This window comes from Hevea brasiliensis, chromosome 10, assembly GCF_030052815.1.
Source record: "Hevea brasiliensis isolate MT/VB/25A 57/8 chromosome 10, ASM3005281v1, whole genome shotgun sequence".
In the NCBI taxonomy this organism is placed as follows: domain Eukaryota; kingdom Viridiplantae; phylum Streptophyta; class Magnoliopsida; order Malpighiales; family Euphorbiaceae; genus Hevea; species Hevea brasiliensis.
Genome location: NC_079502.1, coordinates 96,859,241 through 96,880,747, shown reverse-complemented (window position 1 = coordinate 96,880,747; position 21,507 = coordinate 96,859,241). Strand labels below are relative to the sequence as shown.

The following is a 21,507-nucleotide window of genomic DNA, read 5'->3' as shown; positions in this document are numbered from 1 at the left end:
TCGCTTTATTGGACCGTATGAGGTTCTGGAAAGAGTGGGCCCTTTGGTGTATAGATTGGCACTACCTCCAGAGCTGAAAAAGATACATAATTCTTCCATGTATCTATATTGAGGAGGTACAGATTAGACCCCTCTCATATGCTACCAGTAGAAGAGATTGAAGTAAATCCAGACCTCACTTATGAGGAAGAATCCATAGAGATTTTGGCATATGAGGTGAAGCAATAGAGAAACAAGCAGATACCACTGGTAAAAGTGCTGTGGAACCATCATTCAGGCTAGGAGGCTACTTGGGTATGCGAGGAGAATATGAGGAGGCAACACCCACAGCTGTTCAGAGACTAATCCCAGGTAAAATTTCGAAATGAAATTTACTTCAAGGGGGGGAGAGTTGTAACACCCTTTACATTCACTAATTCTATACATTGTACTGTTCTGGTTACCAGTGTCGGTCTGGACAATCAAAAAGTTTAGAACCATAACTAAGTCACCTAGAAAAGCCATGAATGAAAATTAAGGACAACTATATGAAGGAAAAATTGAAATAAAGAAAACAAGACATAAAGGGTTAAATGAGCAGGGGTCACAGTGATGGGTGACTGAATCGAGAAGTGGCTGCGAGGTTAGTCGCTACTCTACTTTCAAGTGGGACCTTATGGCACCCCAGGCCTAAGAATTATTGCGAAGCTAATGGTAACGTGAAAACCACAGAAAAGAATATAGAACAAGCTTAAATAATTAAATCAGGGTTCAGGAAGCAATCTAGAGTTATTGGAAAAATGGATCAGACCGGTAAGGGGCAATTTGGTCAATTTACCCTTAGAGATGACTCTTGGCCTAAATGTCTAATAAAATATAGGAAATTAAAATTATGAAAAAATATTAAAAATGAAGAGGTTAGTGGAAAAAAAAAAGAAAAGAAATTGAAATAAATAAATTATGACATCATCAAATGAGGTAAGCATGACCTAATTAATATCTAATTTTGAATTATGAAATTGTGGGAGGATAATTAACACATAAAAGGAGAAAAATTGAATTAAAAATAACACTATTGCCATTTCTTCTACCTTGGCCGACTGCCTCTCTCTCTCACCTCCATTTTTTTTATCAACTTCTCAAGCTCTCTTCTTTGAAAATTCTTCCACTAAATTCATAGCCCACTACTTGGAAACCTTATAATTGATCTTGAATTGAAGATAGATAGAACGAGAATTAAGAAATCTTGAAGGAGTTAGGCAATTGGAAGAAGAACAAGTAAGGTAAGTCTCTCTCTAACTTAAATTCCTTTTTAATTCAATTGATTGAAGCTTGTAAAGGAGAAATTGCATGATAAGTTGAAAAGATTATGCATGTAAAGAGAAACAAGAATTTCGGCCAACTTAATGGGAGATAGGGCTGATGAATTTGAACTTAGATTAAGGAAAAAAATGTGTTTAATAAAGTGAAATTTACATGAATTGTGACAATTGAAAATTAGGATTATTGACATTAAGGTTTGATACAAAGTTGGGGATTTTGGTGCATTGATGCCCAATTGACCTAATTAATGCTTAAATTGGTCAATTGGTGTGGTTAGAAATGTGAGTGAATGATTAAAATTGGAATTGAATTATGAATGTGTAAGGGTCAATTCTGGCAGCTTGACCTATGCCCATTCAAATGAGTATAACTGAAATTCTGTTGCTCTAATTGGTGTGAGGCTAATTGGAGATGAAAATTAAGACCCAAAGTAACAATTTTCATGCAGAAATCTTGCCCTAAAACTGACCATAAGTTAATGTAAAATTTGGTTAAATTCGGATTAGGTGCCCTGTCATTGGGCAAAACTGACTATATGAACGGTACATGTTCAAATTGTCATAACTTGGTGTAGGACAGTGTTATCAAAGGCGAGCGAGGAGCCCAAGCGAGGCACCAGGCGAGGCGAGGCCCCCCTCTGTCGCCTCGACTGGAACGCCTAGCTCGGCATGGAGGAGGCGACGCCTGCGGCCGGAGAGGCGAGAGGCGACGCAGGCGAGAGGCGACGCCTCTTCACAGCAACGGTAAAGTTTTTTTTTTTTTTTAATTAAAAAATCAATAAATTTATCTGCGTACCGTCAGCCATTCCACCAGCAGAGACCCTTTTGTTCTCAACCTCACGAAGACGCTTTTCTCCTCAACGGCTCAACCTCGACTTCACGACGACAACAGGTACGCTCTCTCTCTCTCTCTCTCTCTCTCTCTCTCTCTCTCTCTCTCTCTCTTCTTCTTCTTCTTCTTCTTCTTCCGCTTCGATCTCTCTCTCTGTTACGTCCCTTTCTTTTTTTTTTTTTTTCTCCCTCTCCAGTCTCCACCTCTGTTCGATCTCTCTCTCAGATCCTTTTTTTTTCTTTCCTGTTGCGCTGCTTCGATCTCTCTCACGTCCCTTTTTTCTTTTTTTTTTTTTTTCTCTCTCCCTCTCCACTGTTGATCTCACGCTGCTCTCCTCTGTTGATCTCACGTCCCTTCTGCTCTGTTTTTTATTTTTTCTTTTTTTTTTCTCTCCTCTCCTTCTTCTTTCAGCAGTCCCTTTTTTTTTTCCTTCTCCTCCTTTTAATTAATTAGTTATTAATTATTTATTTATTTGTTAATTTAATTATTTTATTTTTATTAATTAATTATTTAAATTTTATGGGTATTGGTAAATTGATTATTTTAATTTGTATTCTTATTTAATTAGTTGATTAATTAATATGGGTATTGTTGATTTGTTGGTATTTAGTTTAATTTTTATTTTTTATTCTTGTTAATTTGATTAGTTTTACTTTTTACCTTGTTAATTAGACATTATTTATTAATTATTTATTTATTTTATATAGGTATTATTAATTTATTGTTAATTTAATTTTTTATCTTCTTATTATTGTTAATTAATTGTTTAATTTATATGGGTATTGTTAATTTATTATTAATTAGTTTACCTTTTACTTGTTATTATTGTTAATTAGTTTAATTTGATTAATTTTACTTTTTTCTTTTTAATTAGATATTAGATGTTTATTTTATATGGGTATTATTAATTTATTGTTAATTTGATTATTTTTCTTTTTGTTCTTAGTAAGTAATTGTGTAATTTATATGGACATTATTACTTTGTTGTTAATTAGTTTACTTTTTACTTCTTATTATTGTTAATTAGTTGTTAGATTAATTAGTTTTACTTTTGTCTTGTTAATTAGACATTAGTTGTTTATTTTATATAGTATTATTAATTTATTATTAATTTGATGATTTTACTTTTTGTTCTTATTAATTAATTGTTTAATTTATATAGGCATTGTTAATTTATGATTTTACTTTTTGTTCTTATTAATTAATTGTTTAATTTATATGGGCATTGTTAATTTGTTGTTAATTAGTTTACTGTTTTACTTTTTACTTATTATTCTTGTTAATTACTTATTTAATTTATATTGGATATTGTTAATTTGTTGTTAATTAATTTATTTTTTATTCTTGTTAATTTTTTTGTTAGATTATAAATGGGTGATAAGAATAATACATCTGGATCTTCTGCTAGTAGTAGAAGAACGGACCCAGGATGGGCACATGTAATTCAAGTTAGTGAAAACAATACCAATGATCTTCAATGCATGTACTGTATGAAAGTTTACAAAGGAGGAATTAATAGAATCAAGCAACATCTTGCTGGGGGTTGCAAAAATGTAATTCGGTGTCCAAAATGTCCAGAAGATGTAAGGAATCAAATGCAGGAATTCATTGCTAAAAAAAGAGAGCAAAAATCAATTATGAATATGGAAAGACCACCTGAATTTGATGATGTTGAAGCACTGGGATTAGATGAAAATGAGGAAGAGGAAGAGTTGATGCAAGAAATTGGCAGTGAAAGAAGAAGGCAAGTACTGGAAGTTACAGGTACTAGTGCTTTTAAAAAACCAAAAGTTTTACCACCACAAAGTAGTAGAGGGCCTATTGACTGTTATTTTTCCCCTAGACCTGCTGTTTTGGGAAAAAATATGAGGCAAACTACCATTGATGAAAATAGTCCAGCTAAAAAGGAGTTAAGGGAGCGTGCTTGTGTTGCCATAGCACGATGGATGTATGATGTGGGAATAGCTTTTAATGCTGTGAATTATGATAGCTTTGGGGAAATGATTCGAGCAATTGGAAATTATGGGAAAGAAATGAAACCCCCAAGTTTTCATGAGGTTAGAGTTCGGTTACTTAACAAAGAAGTGCAAATCATAAATGATCTTCTCGAGTCTCATAAAGAAGAATGGGAAAATTATGGATGTACATTGATGTGTGATGGATGGACGAATAGAAAAAGGAGAACCTTGATTAATTTCTTGGCTAATAGTCCAAAGGGAAGTGTATTTATTAAATCAGTTGATGCAAGTGATGAATCAAAGACAGCAGCATTGTTGGCTAGTTTGATTGAGAAAGAATTGATAGAAATTGGTCCTGAAAAAGTAGTTCAAGTTGTTACAGATAATGCATCAAATAATGTTGCAGCAGGTAAAATTTTTATTTAATTTTTTATATTACTAAAAAAAATATCATTTTATTTTTATTATTAATGGAATGAATTTTTCTACTTGTTTATGACAGGGAGAATATTGTAAGCAAATTTTTCTCATCTATACTGGACTCCATGTGCAGCTCATTGTATAGATTTGATGTTGGAGGATATCTTTAAGATCCGTGTTTTCAAAGAAACATTCCGCAAAGCTGTTGAGCTTACTGGTTTCACATATGGCTCTTCAGGAGTTCTAAATATGTTGCGGAAGTTTACTAATGGAGTAGAATTGCTAAGGCCAGGGCAAACTAGATTTGCTACTGCTTTTATTACACTGGGAAGGATTCATCTTCAGAAAGCCAACATTAGAAAAATGTTTACTTCGGAAAGTTGGACAACTAGTAAATGGGCTAAAGAGGTGAAAGGCAAAAAGTGTGAAAGGACGGTTTTGAGTCCTGCCTTCTGGAATCATGTTGTTTATGCTCTTAAGGTTTCCGGTCCTCTTGTTCGTGTGCTTCGACTTGTTGATAATGAAAAAAAACCAGCTATGGGATATATTTATGAAGCCATGGATAGGGCTAAAGAAGCCATTGCCAACTCACTCAATGGCAATGAAGAGAAATACAAGAGCATTTTTGAGATTATTGATGCGAGATGGTCACTTCAATTGCATCGTCCTTTGCATGCTGCTGGATACTTTTTGAATCCTGAATTTATCCAAATAAGATGAGAATTGAATCTGATGAAGAGGTCAATACAGGATTGCTTTCATGCATTCATAAAATGGAAAAAAATTCAGCAAAAGTTGATATGATTCTTGATGAAATTGAGAAATACAAGGCAGCTACAGGCACCTTTGGTTTTCCTTCAGCTATTAGAGGAAGAACAACCAAATCTCCAGGTTATTAATTTAATTCTTATTAATTTTTCATTTTTCTCATTTATTAATTTATATCATGAATTTAACAATCATTGGTTCTATATTTTAATAGCTGCTTGGTGGAAAACATATGGTTCTTCAACTCCAAACCTACAAAAGTTTGCTGTAAAGGTTCTGAGTCTCACATGTAGTGCAAGTGGTTGCGAAAGAAATTGGAGTGTATTTGAGCATGTAAGTAATATATATATATATATATATATATATATATATATATATAGATTTCTTAATTTGTTATTTTATCTTGAGCCTTTTGAGTTTGAAGTTTAACTTATTTGTTACTGTAAAATAAATGACAGCTTCATAGTAAGAAAAGAAATCGGCTATTTCAAGAACGCTTGGACAATTTGGTATATGTGAAGTACAATAGAGCGTTGCTACGCCGACACACTTTTGGGGATATCACAACACCTATTGATTTGGCAAATATTGATGAGAGTAATGAATGGTTGCTTGGTGAATTAGAAAAAGGTGATGGGGATGATGATGATGATGATTCTCTTGTTTTCATGAATGACGTATTGACCTGGGGTGATGTTGGTAGAGCAGCTGGAGTTTCTGAATCTCGTTATGAATCGAGAACGGCTGCAAGATCAACACCACCAGTTGAAACTCCATCATTTCGAAGGCCTCGTGCAATGACAGGTGCATCCTCTTCGCAAGTTAATGATGATGAAGAAGAGGAGGAAGAATTTGTGATGGCCGTTGTTGAAAATGAAGATGATTTTGGAAATCTTGATGATGAGTAGTTTTAGTTATAAGTCTTTTATGTACTTATTGCATTCTGTTTATTATGACTTACAACTTATTTTTATGTATTAATGTCTGAACTTCTATAATTTATATTTTCTATTATGTGACTTATGACTTATTTCTAATTTTTTATTTATTATGTATAATTTTATAGCGTCACTTTTATCATATACATCTGCTGAAAATTCAGGTATGAACTATTTCTTTTTTTAACATCTCTTATTATTATGTGTGTTTTTACTTATGCTATATATTTTAATTTTATAGTCTCATACTTTCACTTGTATCTTATACTTAAGCTGGAAATACAGGTATGCACTATTTTCAATTTCTCTTATTTTAGATATAAACATAGTGTAAATCATATTTTTTTTCTTTTTAATATGTTTTTTTACTTATCAACTATTTAAAAGTATATATATATATATATATATATATATATATATATATATATATATATATATATATATATATAATTTAAACAATTAAGGTTATGGCGCCTCGCTTCAAAAAGGCCCTCGCCTCGCCTCTCGCCTAAGGCAATAGAATGCTCTATCGCCTTAGTGTCGCCTTTCGCCTTGATAACACTGGTGTAGGAAGATCCAAATGACCTGATTTTTATACCATTAGAAAGATATAACATAGTAGAACAACTTTTATAAAGACCTCAAAACCCAGTTTGGCCTCTAACTAAATCAAATTGGTAGCACAAATTTGGTCACCAAATCTGCCAGAACCTAAAATTTGCCCAGAATTCTGGAATTGGCCAATCCGGCCAGTTATGGTTAAATGGCCATAACTTGAGTTACAAAACTCCAAATAGAGTGATTCAAAGAGGAAATTAAAGCTAAGACAGTAAGGAAAAACTTTGGTGAAGGAAAGTTGGCCAAATTTTCACTGTAGAAGGTCTAATGGAATAGTAGAATCAAGTGACACAAAACTAAAATTTTGGAAATTTACTTAGGGAGTTTGGAATTTCAATTGATAATCAATGCCAACAAAATTGTACTCTATAATGTGGTATATAAGTGTAATTAAAACTAACATACCTATTAAGAATGAAAAAGTCAACATTTTGACTTGAATAGTGAAGTGAATAGTACCCACAAATGCAACAATTATAAAAAACCTAAAAGTTATAAATCTTAGTGGATAAATTAAAGGTATAAAATTTAATTGTTGAATTTATTAGTTAGAAATAAATTGAATAGATATTGAAACACTCTAATTATGTATTTCAGTGGGAAAGGAGACCTTCAAGGAAAGAGGAGGAATTGAACCAAGACAAGCCTAGATAAGAGGTTTGTGCACAACAATTAACTTCTATTTGATTTTTGATTTTAATTTTTAATTGAATGATTTATGAAATTTATTTATGACTTTATGAATATCGAATAATTTGATTAACAAAGAATTTTATGCTGTTAGCCCAAATTTTGGTAAATTAAATTGTATGTGAATTGATGGATATTTTGAGGTTTGAATAATTATTGAAATAATTTGAAATCACAGTTTTCATGACTATATGTTTGAATTCCTCACTAGCTTGCCTAGTGAGATGAAATTTTGTATTCCCTTTCTGGTTGAAGTTTTGATATGTGTGCCAGTTGAGGATGAATTAAATGAGTACTCATATATTTGTGCTAACTAGCCTTGGTATTTCTCATTAGCCTTTGGCTAGTGGGATGAATTGGATATTAGAGTCATGATTAAGTTGTGTGATTTTTCAAAGTTTATTTTGTGATTTTGGAATGAAATTTGATTTATTTAAGAAATTTTCTGACTTTAGAAATAAAGCTTGATTCTATATGTGTTAATATTCAAATTAATTTACCTTGGAAAATGGTGATTAATTGTTATATAAATTATTATTTTCTTTAAATTGTGCACCACTTTGTTTTTGGCTCAGTGATAGCTTGTTATTACTGTCGCAGGTAAAGAGATAGATAAGACAGCAGAGTAGGCTACTTGAGACTGAAGTGACTGGCATTTTATATTTTTACCGAGTATATAGATTATACCCCTATAAATTTTTATTGTAATATACATGTAACTATGTATGTATGTAAATTTGCCTTGAACAGTTGTATAGTAAATTTTAAAATTTATCTTCGATATGTGTAAATCTTTGAAAGGTAAAACTGTTATTTTTATTTAATGAAATATTTAAGTTTCTTCTTATATTTGTCAAATAATAAATTGTTGAGATTGAGATTATTGAAAATTAAGTTGTGTTCATAATATTAGAGTTTGGAATTGATATATATATATTGAAAGTGTTTTTACAAGTTTTTGAAAAACTATTTTTTCAAATTATAAATGGCGCTCTGCTGAATTTTTTATAAAAATTGCAGTGATTTTGAATTAATTAAAAATTTTGATTATGACTTAACTTCAATTAAATGTTTTTAATACCTGTTCAAAATTACCCACCACTTTAAAATCTCTTATAGTGTATTTAATAGATTATATGTTCGATAATTTATTAAGTATATTACGGGATCATGTTATGACTTATAAAGATATAAACTATGATATATATATATAAGATGAAGAAAAGTAGATTACAAACTATGAAAATGGGAAAATTCCATGCACCCACCATTAGAAAGTTTCTTGTAGAAGTAGAGACCTTGGACCTTGGTTGATAACCTTCTTGATTAAAAGATTTGCCATAAGAGCAAAGATTATGCGATACATTCAATCAAATGAGTTAGAATTGGAGCAATAACTCTTACGAAGCAAAGAGACACTTAAGTTCAATAATAATAATAATAAAATTTCCATGTTTCTTCAACTATACTATCTCATTACAAGCATATTTAGTTGTGAAAATATCTATGTGGATGACTGTATCTAGACTATAATGGTTGATGAGTTTTCAACCTTTGAAATGAAATCTAGCAATTTAACACAACTATGGTAGCTATAAAGGATACAAATCATGGGTAGCTACCTGAAGCCAAATCTTAGTGACTTAGAGCTGGGCACTGCAACACCACCTATATCTTCATTCTCCTCATATGCTTTTCTCTTCTTAGGATTTGATGCACTACCTGAAACAGATAGAGCCAACAAAGAATCATCCTCTTGAGCTAAAGCTAACTGAATAGAACTTTTGTGGAAGTAAGTAATATCCTCAAGAGGCTCTCTAACCCTTCTTCTAAACTTTTTCTTAGAACAAGGCACACTTGCAAGAACTGGGTTGGCTGGTTTTGCAGAGAAAGGTGGGATGTTCTCTTTGTTGGTGTGGTTGCAGAGATTGGTGGACTCCATTGGGTAAATTTTTCAAAAGGAGATGGTGAAGGGACCAATAGGTAGAAAGAGAATATGTGTAGTTGAAAATTTTGGAGGGATGATGGTAAATTGATTTGAGTTTTGGGTTTCGGATGGTTGGATTTGAGGTTGGCGGGTGGGTTAAAATTTCATTTCTTTTTTAGTTGAAAATTTTGAATCCAAGTTGGTCAAAATTGTTCTGTGAAAGTGAAGGAGGGAGAATTTTTCATGTGAGGTTCTTGCAGAAAAATTTAGGCGCCGAGTCTTAGGATCCAATGACAAATGTAAAGCAATTATAGGTTTGCGAGCTCTATACGTGGACTAAGGAATAGATTAAGGAAAAGGCCAAGTCAACATGACAAACTTGCCTATTTTAGGAGAAAAAGATACCCATCAAGAAGTTGTGGTTCCATTCATATTGTAATAAATCATATCTAAAAATATAGTGAATTTTATTTAAAATTATAATTGGTTAATTTCTTGTTAATTAAATTTACTATCATTATTAGTGATTGGACTCAATTGCTTAATTTCTAGTGATAAGAAGATTTAATTGATAAATATTAAAAATTAAGGTAAAATTATTTTTTCCTAGAATTACAAGCTCAAATTGAATATTTAATCTTTTTTAAAAGTAAATATATAAGCTTTATTTAGAAAAAAAAAATATTTATAATAAAAGAATTCAATTTAATTAAATTTTTACATAATCATATTATTTGTAGTATGTGATGCTGCTATGAGCTTCTAAAAATCAGTCAACGTGTCAAATAAGCTTGTAAAATAAGAAAGTGATGATGTCGGTGACTTTCTGACCAACCACTTTAACGCTCAAGTTAGAATTTGCTTATTGAATTTGAGAGAAAACGATAATAAAGAATTTTATAGAAAATTTGATTAAACATACTTAATTTATGATTATTTCTCATATTTATAGATAAAAAAAATTAAATAGCCATTGTAGTTATTTGATAGATTACATGAATATTGGATATTACATTAATATCGGAGATTTCCTCATCAAAACCTAGTCTTGTCATTTGATTAGCATTGCTAACACTCGATAAAGTTGATGCTCGGTTTACAAGGCGAGTATTGTCACTATGTTCTTATATCTTATCCGTCTTTTGTTCAATTTGAGTTGTCTAAGCGCCCTTCTACTCAATTTAGATTGCCTAAATATTCTTTTACTTGGTCTAACTATTTGATCGAGCGCTGATACCTTGACTATCACATTAGTTTCTTTATTCAAGCGTTAACTATTTGACTAGGTTTTGGACAAATAATATCAACATGATTTTAAAATAATTTTTTTAAAATTAAAAAATTAAAACGAATTTATATGCCTCTCACCTTTAAGTAGATGGTACATGGCAAAAGCTTAAGAGGGAAAAAATAAATACCCATAAATGGAAAAGGTTTTAAATAGATTTATTTTTCTATTTATTGTTTTTTTAACGATATTTTGTGGGCCTCTTTCTTTGAAAATTTTTTAAATTTGACATCGCTAACTATAAATTATTATTATTTACGTACATTTATTTGATTAGTGTAATTATTAAATAAATTAATAATAATAAAGATTAATTGATTTAATGGTGCATATATATTTGTTGTTGGGAGCAGAGGCAAGTGCAAAACAAGGGGAACGCGATAACGATTTAGATTGCAATGGAGGGTGTGAATCACTTTATAAATTGACCTTGTCTTTGTAAGCTTGCCTGATTTAAGGCTTTAATGCAATTTCACTTGTAGCTGTTGTTACTTCACTTGTTAATGGAATGTGAAATGGCCACTGTTTAGTTTAAATAAATTTTATAAATTTTTGTGAAATTCAATTTAATTAATTATAATGTATTTAGTTTATGAAAATTTTAAAATTAAATTTTATAAAATTAATTATAATTAAAATAAATTTCAGATAATTTATCTAATTTCAAATAATTCCTAAAAACTTTAAACAATAATTTTTTTTAGATTAAAATACTCATATATTTTCACAAGCACACATGACTAGGGATGACAACGGGTCGAATTTTTGTGGGTACCCGATTCGATCCAACTCTAGTAGGACGGGTTTCGATATTATATAATCGAGTTTAGGACAGGTTCGAATTTGAAAAATAATACCCGTGACTGGTTCGAGTCTAATTCGGATTTTGCATATTGAGTATCCGTTACCTAAATATGTTTATATAAATACTTAATTAAATATAAAATATATTTTTTTATAATAATATTTATAAATTTTTATATATTTTATATTAAATGGAATTTAAATATTTTATAAAATTATTAAATTTTTAAAATATAAATTATTAATCAAAATAATTTTTTATGCAAAATATTAATTAAAATATATAAAATTAAATGGGTTCAGGTTTTTTTTAAGTAATAATAATCAAATTTGATATGGGTACGGATAATTGAGAATAAATTTTAATCAGATTTAGGATGGATTCAAATTTTGATAATATTGATCGGGTTCGAATTCGAATAAAGTGACTTTCATGGATAACCTACCCATTGCTATCTGTATACGTGACATGTCTTGTCTTTCTCTGGCTCTCTCTCCTACATTTTTTTAACATCATGCACTTAGATGATGTACTATTTATATTGTTATGTAAACCTCCCATACATATTATTAATTAATTTATATATTTATTAATTATTAAAAATTTATTAGATATAGACTTTTTTATAAAGAAAAAAATTATGTTCTTTTTTATCACAAAGGGTAATTTAAAAAATAAAGAGAAATGAATTTTTGAAATTATACGAAACAAAAATTATATAAAATTTAATTAAATTATGCATTTTAAATTATGTGATATTAAATAATGAAATTTTATATTTTTCTTATAATATGTGTAATAATCGAAAGAAATCATGGACAAATTAAGTTCAATAATAAAAATTCTATCTCATTACAAGTATATTTAAATTAGATGAGAAATTCTAAATCCATGTATGTAGACTATAATGTTTGATGAGTTTTCAAAATCTAAAATCTGGATGATGAATTTTTTCCATCTCCCCTAATTAGAAATTTTGCACAACTATGGTAGCTATAAAGGGTACAAATCACTTGTAGCTATCTGAAGCCAAATCTTGGTGACTTAGAGCTGGGCACTGCAACAACAACTGTATCTTCATTCTCCTCAGATGCTTTTCTCTTCTTAGGATTTGATGCACTACCTGAAACAGGTAGAGCATGTAAAGAATCATCATCTTGAGCTAAAGCTAACTGAACAGAACTTTTGTAGAAGTATGTAATATCCTCAAGAGGCTGTCTAACCTTTCTTCTAAAGTTTTTCTTGGAACAAGGCACACTTGCAAGAACTGGGTTGGCTGGTTTTGCAGAGAAAGGTGGGATGTTCTCTTTGTTGGTGTGGTTACAGAGATTGGTGGACTCCATTGGGTAAATTTTTCAGAGAGAGCTGATGGAGGGACCAAGAGGTAGAGAGAGGGTATATGTAGTGTGGTAGAGATGGATGGGTTCATAATGGATTTGGAGGGATGACTGTAAATTGATTTGAGTTTTGGGTTTTGGATCGTTGGATTTGAGATTGAGTGTGCAGGCGGGTGGGTTAAAATTTCATTTCTTTTTCAGTTGAAAATTTTGAATAAAAATTGTTCTGTGGAAGGGGCAAGAGAAAGAGAGGGAAATAGAAAAATTTCATGTCAGGCTCTGGCAAACACAAAAAATAGGCGCCTAGTCATTGAATCCAAGGACAAATGTAAAGGAACTATAGGTTTGCCAGCTCCATATGTGGACTAAATAGATTATGGAAAAAAGCCAAGTCAGCATGACAAAGTTGCCAAATTTAAGAGTAGTTTTAGCAAACTGCATGGAATGATTTGAGAATTGTGAGATTTTGAGTTGGACCTCCAGAAGAAATGATGGAAACTTGCTAAATTCTTGACTGATCTTACAGCCGGTGCTTTTTCTTCTTCTACTCAGTCTCTTTCTTAAACATTATAATCGTAACTGCCAAAATCCTCAATATATCCACTTGTTTTTTTTTTTTTTGGTTTTGTAATTGATATCCGTTTCTTGAACTTCTTTCCACTTATATCAAACAACAGGATCAAATTGAAAATGGCATGGGATTTCGTCCAGTATGCGACCCAATGGATGCAGACATTCATAAAGCACAGTGAGCACTCGAGCTCGCAGATGGAATACTCGACTCCGGCGGCTTTAATCTCCCTCCAGACACCCTCTTTCAAGGGAGGGCATTTTTGTAATTAATGAGGGAGTGACGGCGGTGGGGAGAGCCAGGGTGGAAAGAGAAGGTTTGGGTTTTAGGGGAGAAGTTCAAGCGGCAGAGGAGGAGTGACGGCGGCTGAGCGGAAACTGGGACAGGGAGAAGGAGAAGTGGTAGTGATGAGAGAGTGCCAATGTGCCATTGCTTGCAGACGCACGTGCATCGGACGAGGAACTCCACTGGGAGCCTGTGAAAGATTTCCCGCGCTATTTCTGAAGGGAGGAAATCCGACATTTTTTTATAGAAACTACTTTTGGAGGGAGAGCATAGAACTACAAACACAGGCGCTGTGAATCACAGTAAAACCCTAAAACCCAAAAATCAGATCAAAGGTAGAAAAAAAATTTAGATTCAGAATAAGCTGGACATGGGTTCTCTAGAATGAGCCCAATTCTAAAACTTTTTCTTGTACCAATTCTGGGAAAACCCAGTTTGAGTATGGCTGAACTTGAGCCCAATTCCCATCAAAATAAATGCAAGGCAACAGAACAGAACCCAACCCACCAGAATATGTGACGTGGGCTCTTAGGTCACCATATGTGGACGTAGTGTTCCTTGGTGCATCACTGCAAAAGGCCCGCAAAGTGGGAAGGTAAATTCTGGAACTTTTGAAGAGAAAGGATCCTTTTGAATTTGATTTCTAATTAAGTTTTCCTTGTTACCAATTACGTATTCAATAGTTAAACTATTGTTCTAAGGTTAGTTTAGTTGGTGAATTGATAATTATATTTTGTTGCGTAGTTATTCAACATATTGAGTTAATTAGATATTTGATTATTGATATATTATATTAATAGTAATATTATGAAACAAAATGCATGAGAAAACATGAATTCGCAAAGATTATGTTGTAGCAAAAGTAGGGGAGAGGAGTAATTAAAGTAAGATGTAGAAAAAGGTAGGATCAAGTGGAGCAACTTGCAAGTTAGCGGAAAGCTCCAGGCACTATGTGTTGGAGATGAATTGGGTGTGTATGTAGCCAATGTTTTGACAAAGAGTCACAGAGTACAGCTACAGATGGAAAGGGACCGAAAGAGAATAGCAATTGGAATAGGCAATAGCTTTCCAACTTAAAAAGGAAAAGCAATATTTTCATTATCACAAAGAAATTGGCTAAGCAGTGACCTCACCTCTCAGTATAGCTAGTTTCTGCACAAGTCTAAAGTTGCTGTGTTTAGTTCTTGTTATGCAAAGAAAGCTTATTTCCAAAAGTTTGGGAGAGTAGTCCAAAGTGTTGATGATACAAGATAATAATTAACGCGTTTTGTTATTATATAATTCCTTTTTAGCAAATCTTTGGACTTGCCCAAGTGAGTGTACTTTTCCTAGTTAAACAGATGGCTTTAGATTTTGTGATTTAGCTTTTTTTCTGAGACTTTTTGTCCAAGGGAACTGCTAGTAGATGATGAGACTCAATCCCATGATTCATAATCCAGAACTGGAGAGAAGGGATATGGGATTTGTATAGAAAAGGGAATTTTGTTTCCTGGAAGGAACAAGGGAATGTTGGAAAGTTTTATCTAAAAAGCATATAAATTAAAGAAGTCTCATAACCCAATTTCATGGTTGGATCTTGACATTGACACCCCCTCTTGCTCCACTTGCCAAGTCATTATCACCTCCAGAAAGAAAGTGCTATAGGACCTACCATTATCATAGTTGGTGTAATCCTAACCCCACTCCTTCCCTCACTTTTTCTTTTAACATTCACTCCAAAATTTTAAGGATTACATGTATAAACTTGCATCCACCATTAATATCATAAAAAGAAATTGATATTCACATTCTCTTAATTTCTCTACAATTATGAGTTATTATTGATGTAAACAATTGAATATATTCATATTTATATATTTCTTTTTTTTAATTCCCCATCAAAGTGTTTGTGTTTTTATGTGAATTTCATATGCAAATGATGAATATGGGTAACCTTGCTTCCAAATGAACTATCATTTCTTTTGAAGGGTGCATATTTGGACTTAAATTCATTTGTTTAAAGTAAAGCATCACTTCCAGCAGATGATAGCAACTACTTTCCATGTCAGCTTAGCATGCAAATATGTTATTCTGTGATCATGCCCTTGTCCATGTTCTGAACATGAGACTCTTCAGCAATATAATAGCATCAATAATAGCTAGACTGTGTTGTCATCGTCTGTCTTGTTATATATTGGAATATATAGCGTACAATATGCAGGGTACTGTCAATTTAATTAGATGGGACCCTTTTCATTGGCTTCAAACCATGCGCAATCAATTATGATCAATGTACAACGAAAAAAAATATTGATGTTGAATATGAGTTGTCAAATTATCATATGGATCCACATAACTAAATACTAAGCTCTGTTTAGTTTTTATTAATATTAAAATAGTTAAGAAAAATACTTTTTTAAATATATTAATTAAAAATAAATTTATTATATTTTAATTATAATAACTTTAAATATATACTAAATTTTTTATTTGTTAAGACAATAGTGACATTAAAAAATTTTAAATTTTAACGATGAGTTTTAACTTTATACTTTGTTTGGGAGGAGTATAAGGAGATAACATAAAATTTTTTGAAGTAAAGTAATAGAAGGTAATGTAAAGTAAAGTTTTTATTATCTTATTTGAGAGGAAGGTACAGTAAATAATGATTTAGTAAACTTATATTATTTGGATTAAATGTATGAGAAGATAAGGTAAGTATTAAAATTATTAAAATAACCTTATTATATAAAGAGATGAATTCATGTTCAACATTATTATTTATTATAAAAATATTTAAAGATTCATCACCACAAGCTCAAAGACAAAGACATTTTATTTTTTATTTTTGACTTTATTATTGAATTAATAATTCAAGAGTCAAATATCAATCTCTATTTATCTTATAATATAAAAATTTAAGTTAATATTTTTTTTAAGGAAAAAGAATAGGCTGACCAAGAGATTGTATGATTTTTTTTTTAATAAAAATTTATTTTGCAAAACAATATGCTATAGTTCATGTTTCTGAAAAATAAAAAACTGCAATTTTGGTAGCTAGCATAAAATATACTATATATTTTAATATTATTCAAATATATCTTTTGACAACCAATCTAAGGAAACAACCTAATCACTAAGAATGTCATATGAGTGTCATTTGATTTTCGCTAACAACAAAGAAAAAAAAAATCAGCTTTTCATAAAATTACTGCCAATGCAATGCAAAAGCATGAAATAAAAAATATTATCAAGAAACAGAAAATACAAAAACATGGGCTCAAGATTATAGAAAAGAGAAATCCAGTTACAGTTCACAAAATCCAATTGTGATGAGGAAAGAGCTGAGAATAGTTCAACAATCAGCTGTTCTCATGTGAATATGGGTAGAAGAACAAGAGAGACTCTTTGAAAATAGGCTAGTGTTAATTTATATAATTTAGTTTAGGTCAAATTATTTCAAACAAAGAGTCGTTCTCATGCAATACTTTAAGTTAAATTTTAATAAAGATATTAGTGAAAATATATATTATATAATTTATAAAAATCTTTCCAAAACTCTAATTTAGTGGTTGAAAAATTGAAGTTTTTTTTTTTTTGGATGGTTAAAAACCTCTAAAACCTTACCCTCCCCATCAAACCTTCATCCCAAACAAGTACAATATGTACCTATTGCTTTACAAAACGTTACCTTCCCTCAAAAAACTTGCTCCCAAACATGGTGTTAATAGTATTAGAGTCGTTTCTAATACTGTAAAGGCTCGAGTTTGAGTTTCAGTCGGTGCCAATTGTACTAAAAAAATTTTGAATTTTCTCATCCACCTGATCATCTGTATTATGTAAAATTAGGTGAGATGTACAAAATTTTTATTCATATTTCGGAAACTTTTGAAGAGAAGAGGGTATCATAGTTTAAATCTCCAACAGAACATCCTCTATTACGAGATAAATTAATATATTCAACTTTAATTTGTTTAAAAATAATATATATATATATATGATCTTGTCAATTTGACTATGTTTAAAAAAATGCGAGTATTCTATCTATTGGAGAAGTGTTTGAAGTTTTGGATGCACTTTAATCTAAATAAAAATATCTAGAGAGTTGAGAGAGAATTAAAAATCAGAACAGCAACCCCAACTAGTCTCATAGTGAGGAGAATGAGAATCCTTGCCCTAACCCTTCTAAAGGCATGGTCTTGAAGTCTGTTTTCATGGGCTAATTATTAGAGAAAGTTATGCATGCCCTTAAGCACATAAAACGCAATACAAAACTGTAAGTGATGACAAAAGAAGGAGTAAAAAGAAGGGCAACAAGCCTGGATGGCCCCCAATGAGAAGGCAAGAAGATAAAGAAATATTATTGGAGGCCTCCTGTCAAATATAATTGCAAGTATTAGTAAGACAAACGAAGCAACAACAATAACAACTTGGCAGTTTCTGTAATGAAAGGTCCATCATCACCATAAATTTTACATTCATTCAAGATCTCTCTCTCTCCAGAAGTAAATGTTCAAATAAATAAATTGTACATGTAGAGAGGATATTTGGGTAGGGTTGAGTGAGACAAATAAATGATTATCTTGGATCATGCGCACGATTGGTGGCTTTCACTTTTCTCACAGATAAACGGAGAAGATGATCCATGAAGATGATATCTATATATATATATATGCAGTCAATTCAGTCTCTCTGCCATTGTCCTTTTCTAGGACTTACAACTAAACTTTTCAACTTTTCTTTTCTTTCTTTCCTCTCCTTGCATGCTTGCTCCTCTTTCTCTCTCTCTGTTTCTTTCTCGGTTTCTCCAAGCAAAGAAATAAAGATGGCAGACTTTGATTTATCATTGGGGACTTGCTACTTTTCCTTTTCTGTGACAAACAATAAAGAGAGCCATCATATGCACATGTTGCTGTCCATGTCTTACAAATATTACTACATTTACGTGCTTTCCTTCTTCTATTTTTCCACTTTTACCTTTCGGTGATTTTTGGAAAATTATAACATATAATACTTCTCTAAATATCAAATTTTAATTTCTTTTCATTTATAATAGAAAAAGACTCGTGTATTCATAAAAAGAGAACATGTGATTTGGAATTGAGTAATCTCTAGATGACATCCAATAATATACGTGGGCTAATTAAGATAATTTTTATCGAAGGTGAAAGTAGACCTTAGTCTGATTGGATCAAGTCTGTTAAGTGAGTTATACGCTTTCAGCTATTAGATCGGGTGAGGCTAGATAAATGAAATTCAATATTTTACTTAAGGGTAAAGGAAATGTTAACTGTGTTAATGGAATATGAAAAGCGACATCACATCTTTCTACTACATATGCCTAAAGAATTAAAGTAGTTAAAAGCAAATGGTAAAAAAGTGCAGGTCATTTTCATTCTCTTGCCTTCTTTAATAGAAATCTTCATCTAAATATTGTTGTTAACATGGATGCTTGGCTTAAATCCTGCAATAGAAATCACAAGATTAACTTTCCTATTAAAAAAAAAAATACACGATTAAATTTGAAATTATATTTTTAATATATTTTTTGATAAATTATTATTTTAAATGTAATTGAAAAAATAATTTAATCTTCTAATTTCTAATGACCATATCCCTGTATCTTGAATTGACAATTCATGCCATGAATGTGAAAAATATTCAGAAAATGTCGTCGCTACTCTTTTAATTTGTTTAGAACATTGAAAAAAGGAAAAATAAAAAACACTATCAATTCTCATTCCCATATTTATGAGTAAAACAGGACTATAAAATATTAATTTTCAAATTTAGGCCTATAAAATATTAATTCATTGCATTGATCAATTAATAAAAAATAAAATCATTAGAGAAACACAGTTTGAATTTCAAATTTCAAGTTATAGTGAATAAAAAACTGCCTTTTTTTCTAACAAGTGTTTTTTTAATTAATTTAAATTTTAAATCCACTATTTTATAAATTTTAAAATTATTTTAATATCACATCATACAAAAATAGTTTATTTTACAATTTTGGCAAAAAATATTATATTCATATAAACTATTTCACATTGTATAAATCATGCCCTAACTTGACTTAATTTAGTATTTAATAAATTCAAGTTCGAGTTTTCATTCTTTTGTTTCTATTAAAAAAATTATATTTATCTCCATTATAGAAAATCACTCTATCATATTTATACTAAGACAGCTTTAATCTGTTTTTTCTTTTATATATGATTTGAATTATAAATATGTTTTCATGAATTTAAATGTGATCTGAAAGTTTTACACTGCAATCCAATTAGAATAAAGATTGAGGTCTGTGATGATAACAGAGGATACAGGCCTATGGACCAGTATAAATATTATAATATTCTGCTCTTTGCAGAGAGATATTCGGAAGATACACTAAAGTTGGGATTTGAGAGTTTTCAGTAAGATATTGTATCTTGCTTTGTCATTATATTGAAACTTTTTTTCTAATCTTACCTATAAACGTAAGTTTTATAGTCAAACCACGTAAATCCTATATTTTTCTTTTTCTCTTTTTTATATTGTGTGTTTGTATATTTATATGTGTGTCTTAAATTTATATATTTATTATAATAAAATCTTTAAAAAGGATAATTATTAACCTAATCTTCAAAATAAAAGGATAATTATTAACCTAATCTTTAAAATAAATACTCTAAAAATGATATAAATATTAATAAAGTGAAAAATTAATTTAATTTTTTTAAATATTTAAATATTATTAATAAAAAATTAATAATAATAATAATTATTTATTAATCTTATATTAAATATCGCTCTAAGTTAAAACTCATTAATTACTCTTCTTTATTTTTAATGGAATAATTATTTACTTTTTTGAATTGTAAAAGATGCCAAAAGGAAATTAATTGCATCTCAATAATGCAGTGTGGTTTATATCTATATAAAATAGCCAGCAGTAGTCTCTAATTAATTGCTATTGCCTACATTGGGTACCAATTTGATTAATGAATGACACATACAAAATCTTAAGGTGATTGTGTCAGTGCAGTGAGGCCTGCTTTTGAATTTTTGAATGGGACTGAAAATGGTAGACCTAGGGTTTAAATTCAACAAATTCTATCTTTCTTTTACATTTTGGCCAATTAAAATTGATAATTAAGAAATATTTCCCTAATATCTTAATGATGGATGCTCTTTCATTAAGATTTTTTTTTTTTTGAGTTGGGTTATGAGAGATAAAAATTTGAATTTAAGACTGTTAAGTGAGTGGTATGCCTTTAATTATTAAATTAAATCAAATTAGATAAAAATATAATTATTAATAATACTTAAAAAAAAGAATAAAATATGATCCAAATATTAAAATACCCAATTAGTTAGGTAATATTTGGATTGAGGTAATTTAATATTCATGAAATCTGTTAAAATCAATGGATTCAAAATTTAGTGAATGATAAAATCATGGAATTTAAAATTTTATTATTTGATATAACAAAGAAAAAATTATAGATTTATAGTTGAATCTCCTACAAACTCTTGTTTCTTTCAATAGTGAAATTAGAAAAAAAATATATGTAAAGAAATTCAGTGAAATCCAAACATTGCCTTAATTATCTCACCAATTAAAATTAGCTCATAAATGGCTGCCCTATTTGGTAAGAAATTCAACACAAGTGGTCATATATATAAAATTAATTAAGGCCTATATCTTTTTTCTAGCTATTATAGTTGGGTTGGCCAAAGTTTAATTGAATTAACGGTAGAAAAATATAACAAATGTCAAATTGAATTAAAGATAGAAATAATATTTC

At 30.3% G+C, this 21,507-nt stretch overlaps 2 protein-coding genes across 2 annotated transcripts; both read left to right on the top strand.

Annotated features, from left to right (window-relative positions):
* The first annotated feature begins 2,131 nt into the window (after positions 1 to 2,131).
* On the top strand, positions 2,132 to 4,592 carry LOC131169264 (uncharacterized). Its single transcript, XM_058128365.1, has 2 exons — positions 2,132 to 2,193; positions 3,497 to 4,592. The coding sequence occupies exon 2, from the start codon at positions 3,504 to 3,506 to the stop codon at positions 4,515 to 4,517; it is 1,014 nt and encodes a 337-aa protein (XP_057984348.1). The 5' UTR covers positions 2,132 to 2,193; positions 3,497 to 3,503; the 3' UTR covers positions 4,518 to 4,592.
* Positions 4,593 to 5,211: 619 nt separating this feature from the next.
* Positions 5,212 to 6,307, top strand: LOC110639719 (uncharacterized). The gene is made up of 3 exons (XM_021790778.2): positions 5,212 to 5,402; positions 5,494 to 5,612; positions 5,738 to 6,307. The coding sequence occupies exons 1-3, from the start codon at positions 5,228 to 5,230 to the stop codon at positions 6,185 to 6,187; spliced, it is 744 nt and encodes a 247-aa protein (XP_021646470.2). The 5' UTR covers positions 5,212 to 5,227; the 3' UTR covers positions 6,188 to 6,307.
* Positions 6,308 to 21,507: the final 15,200 nt, after the last annotated feature.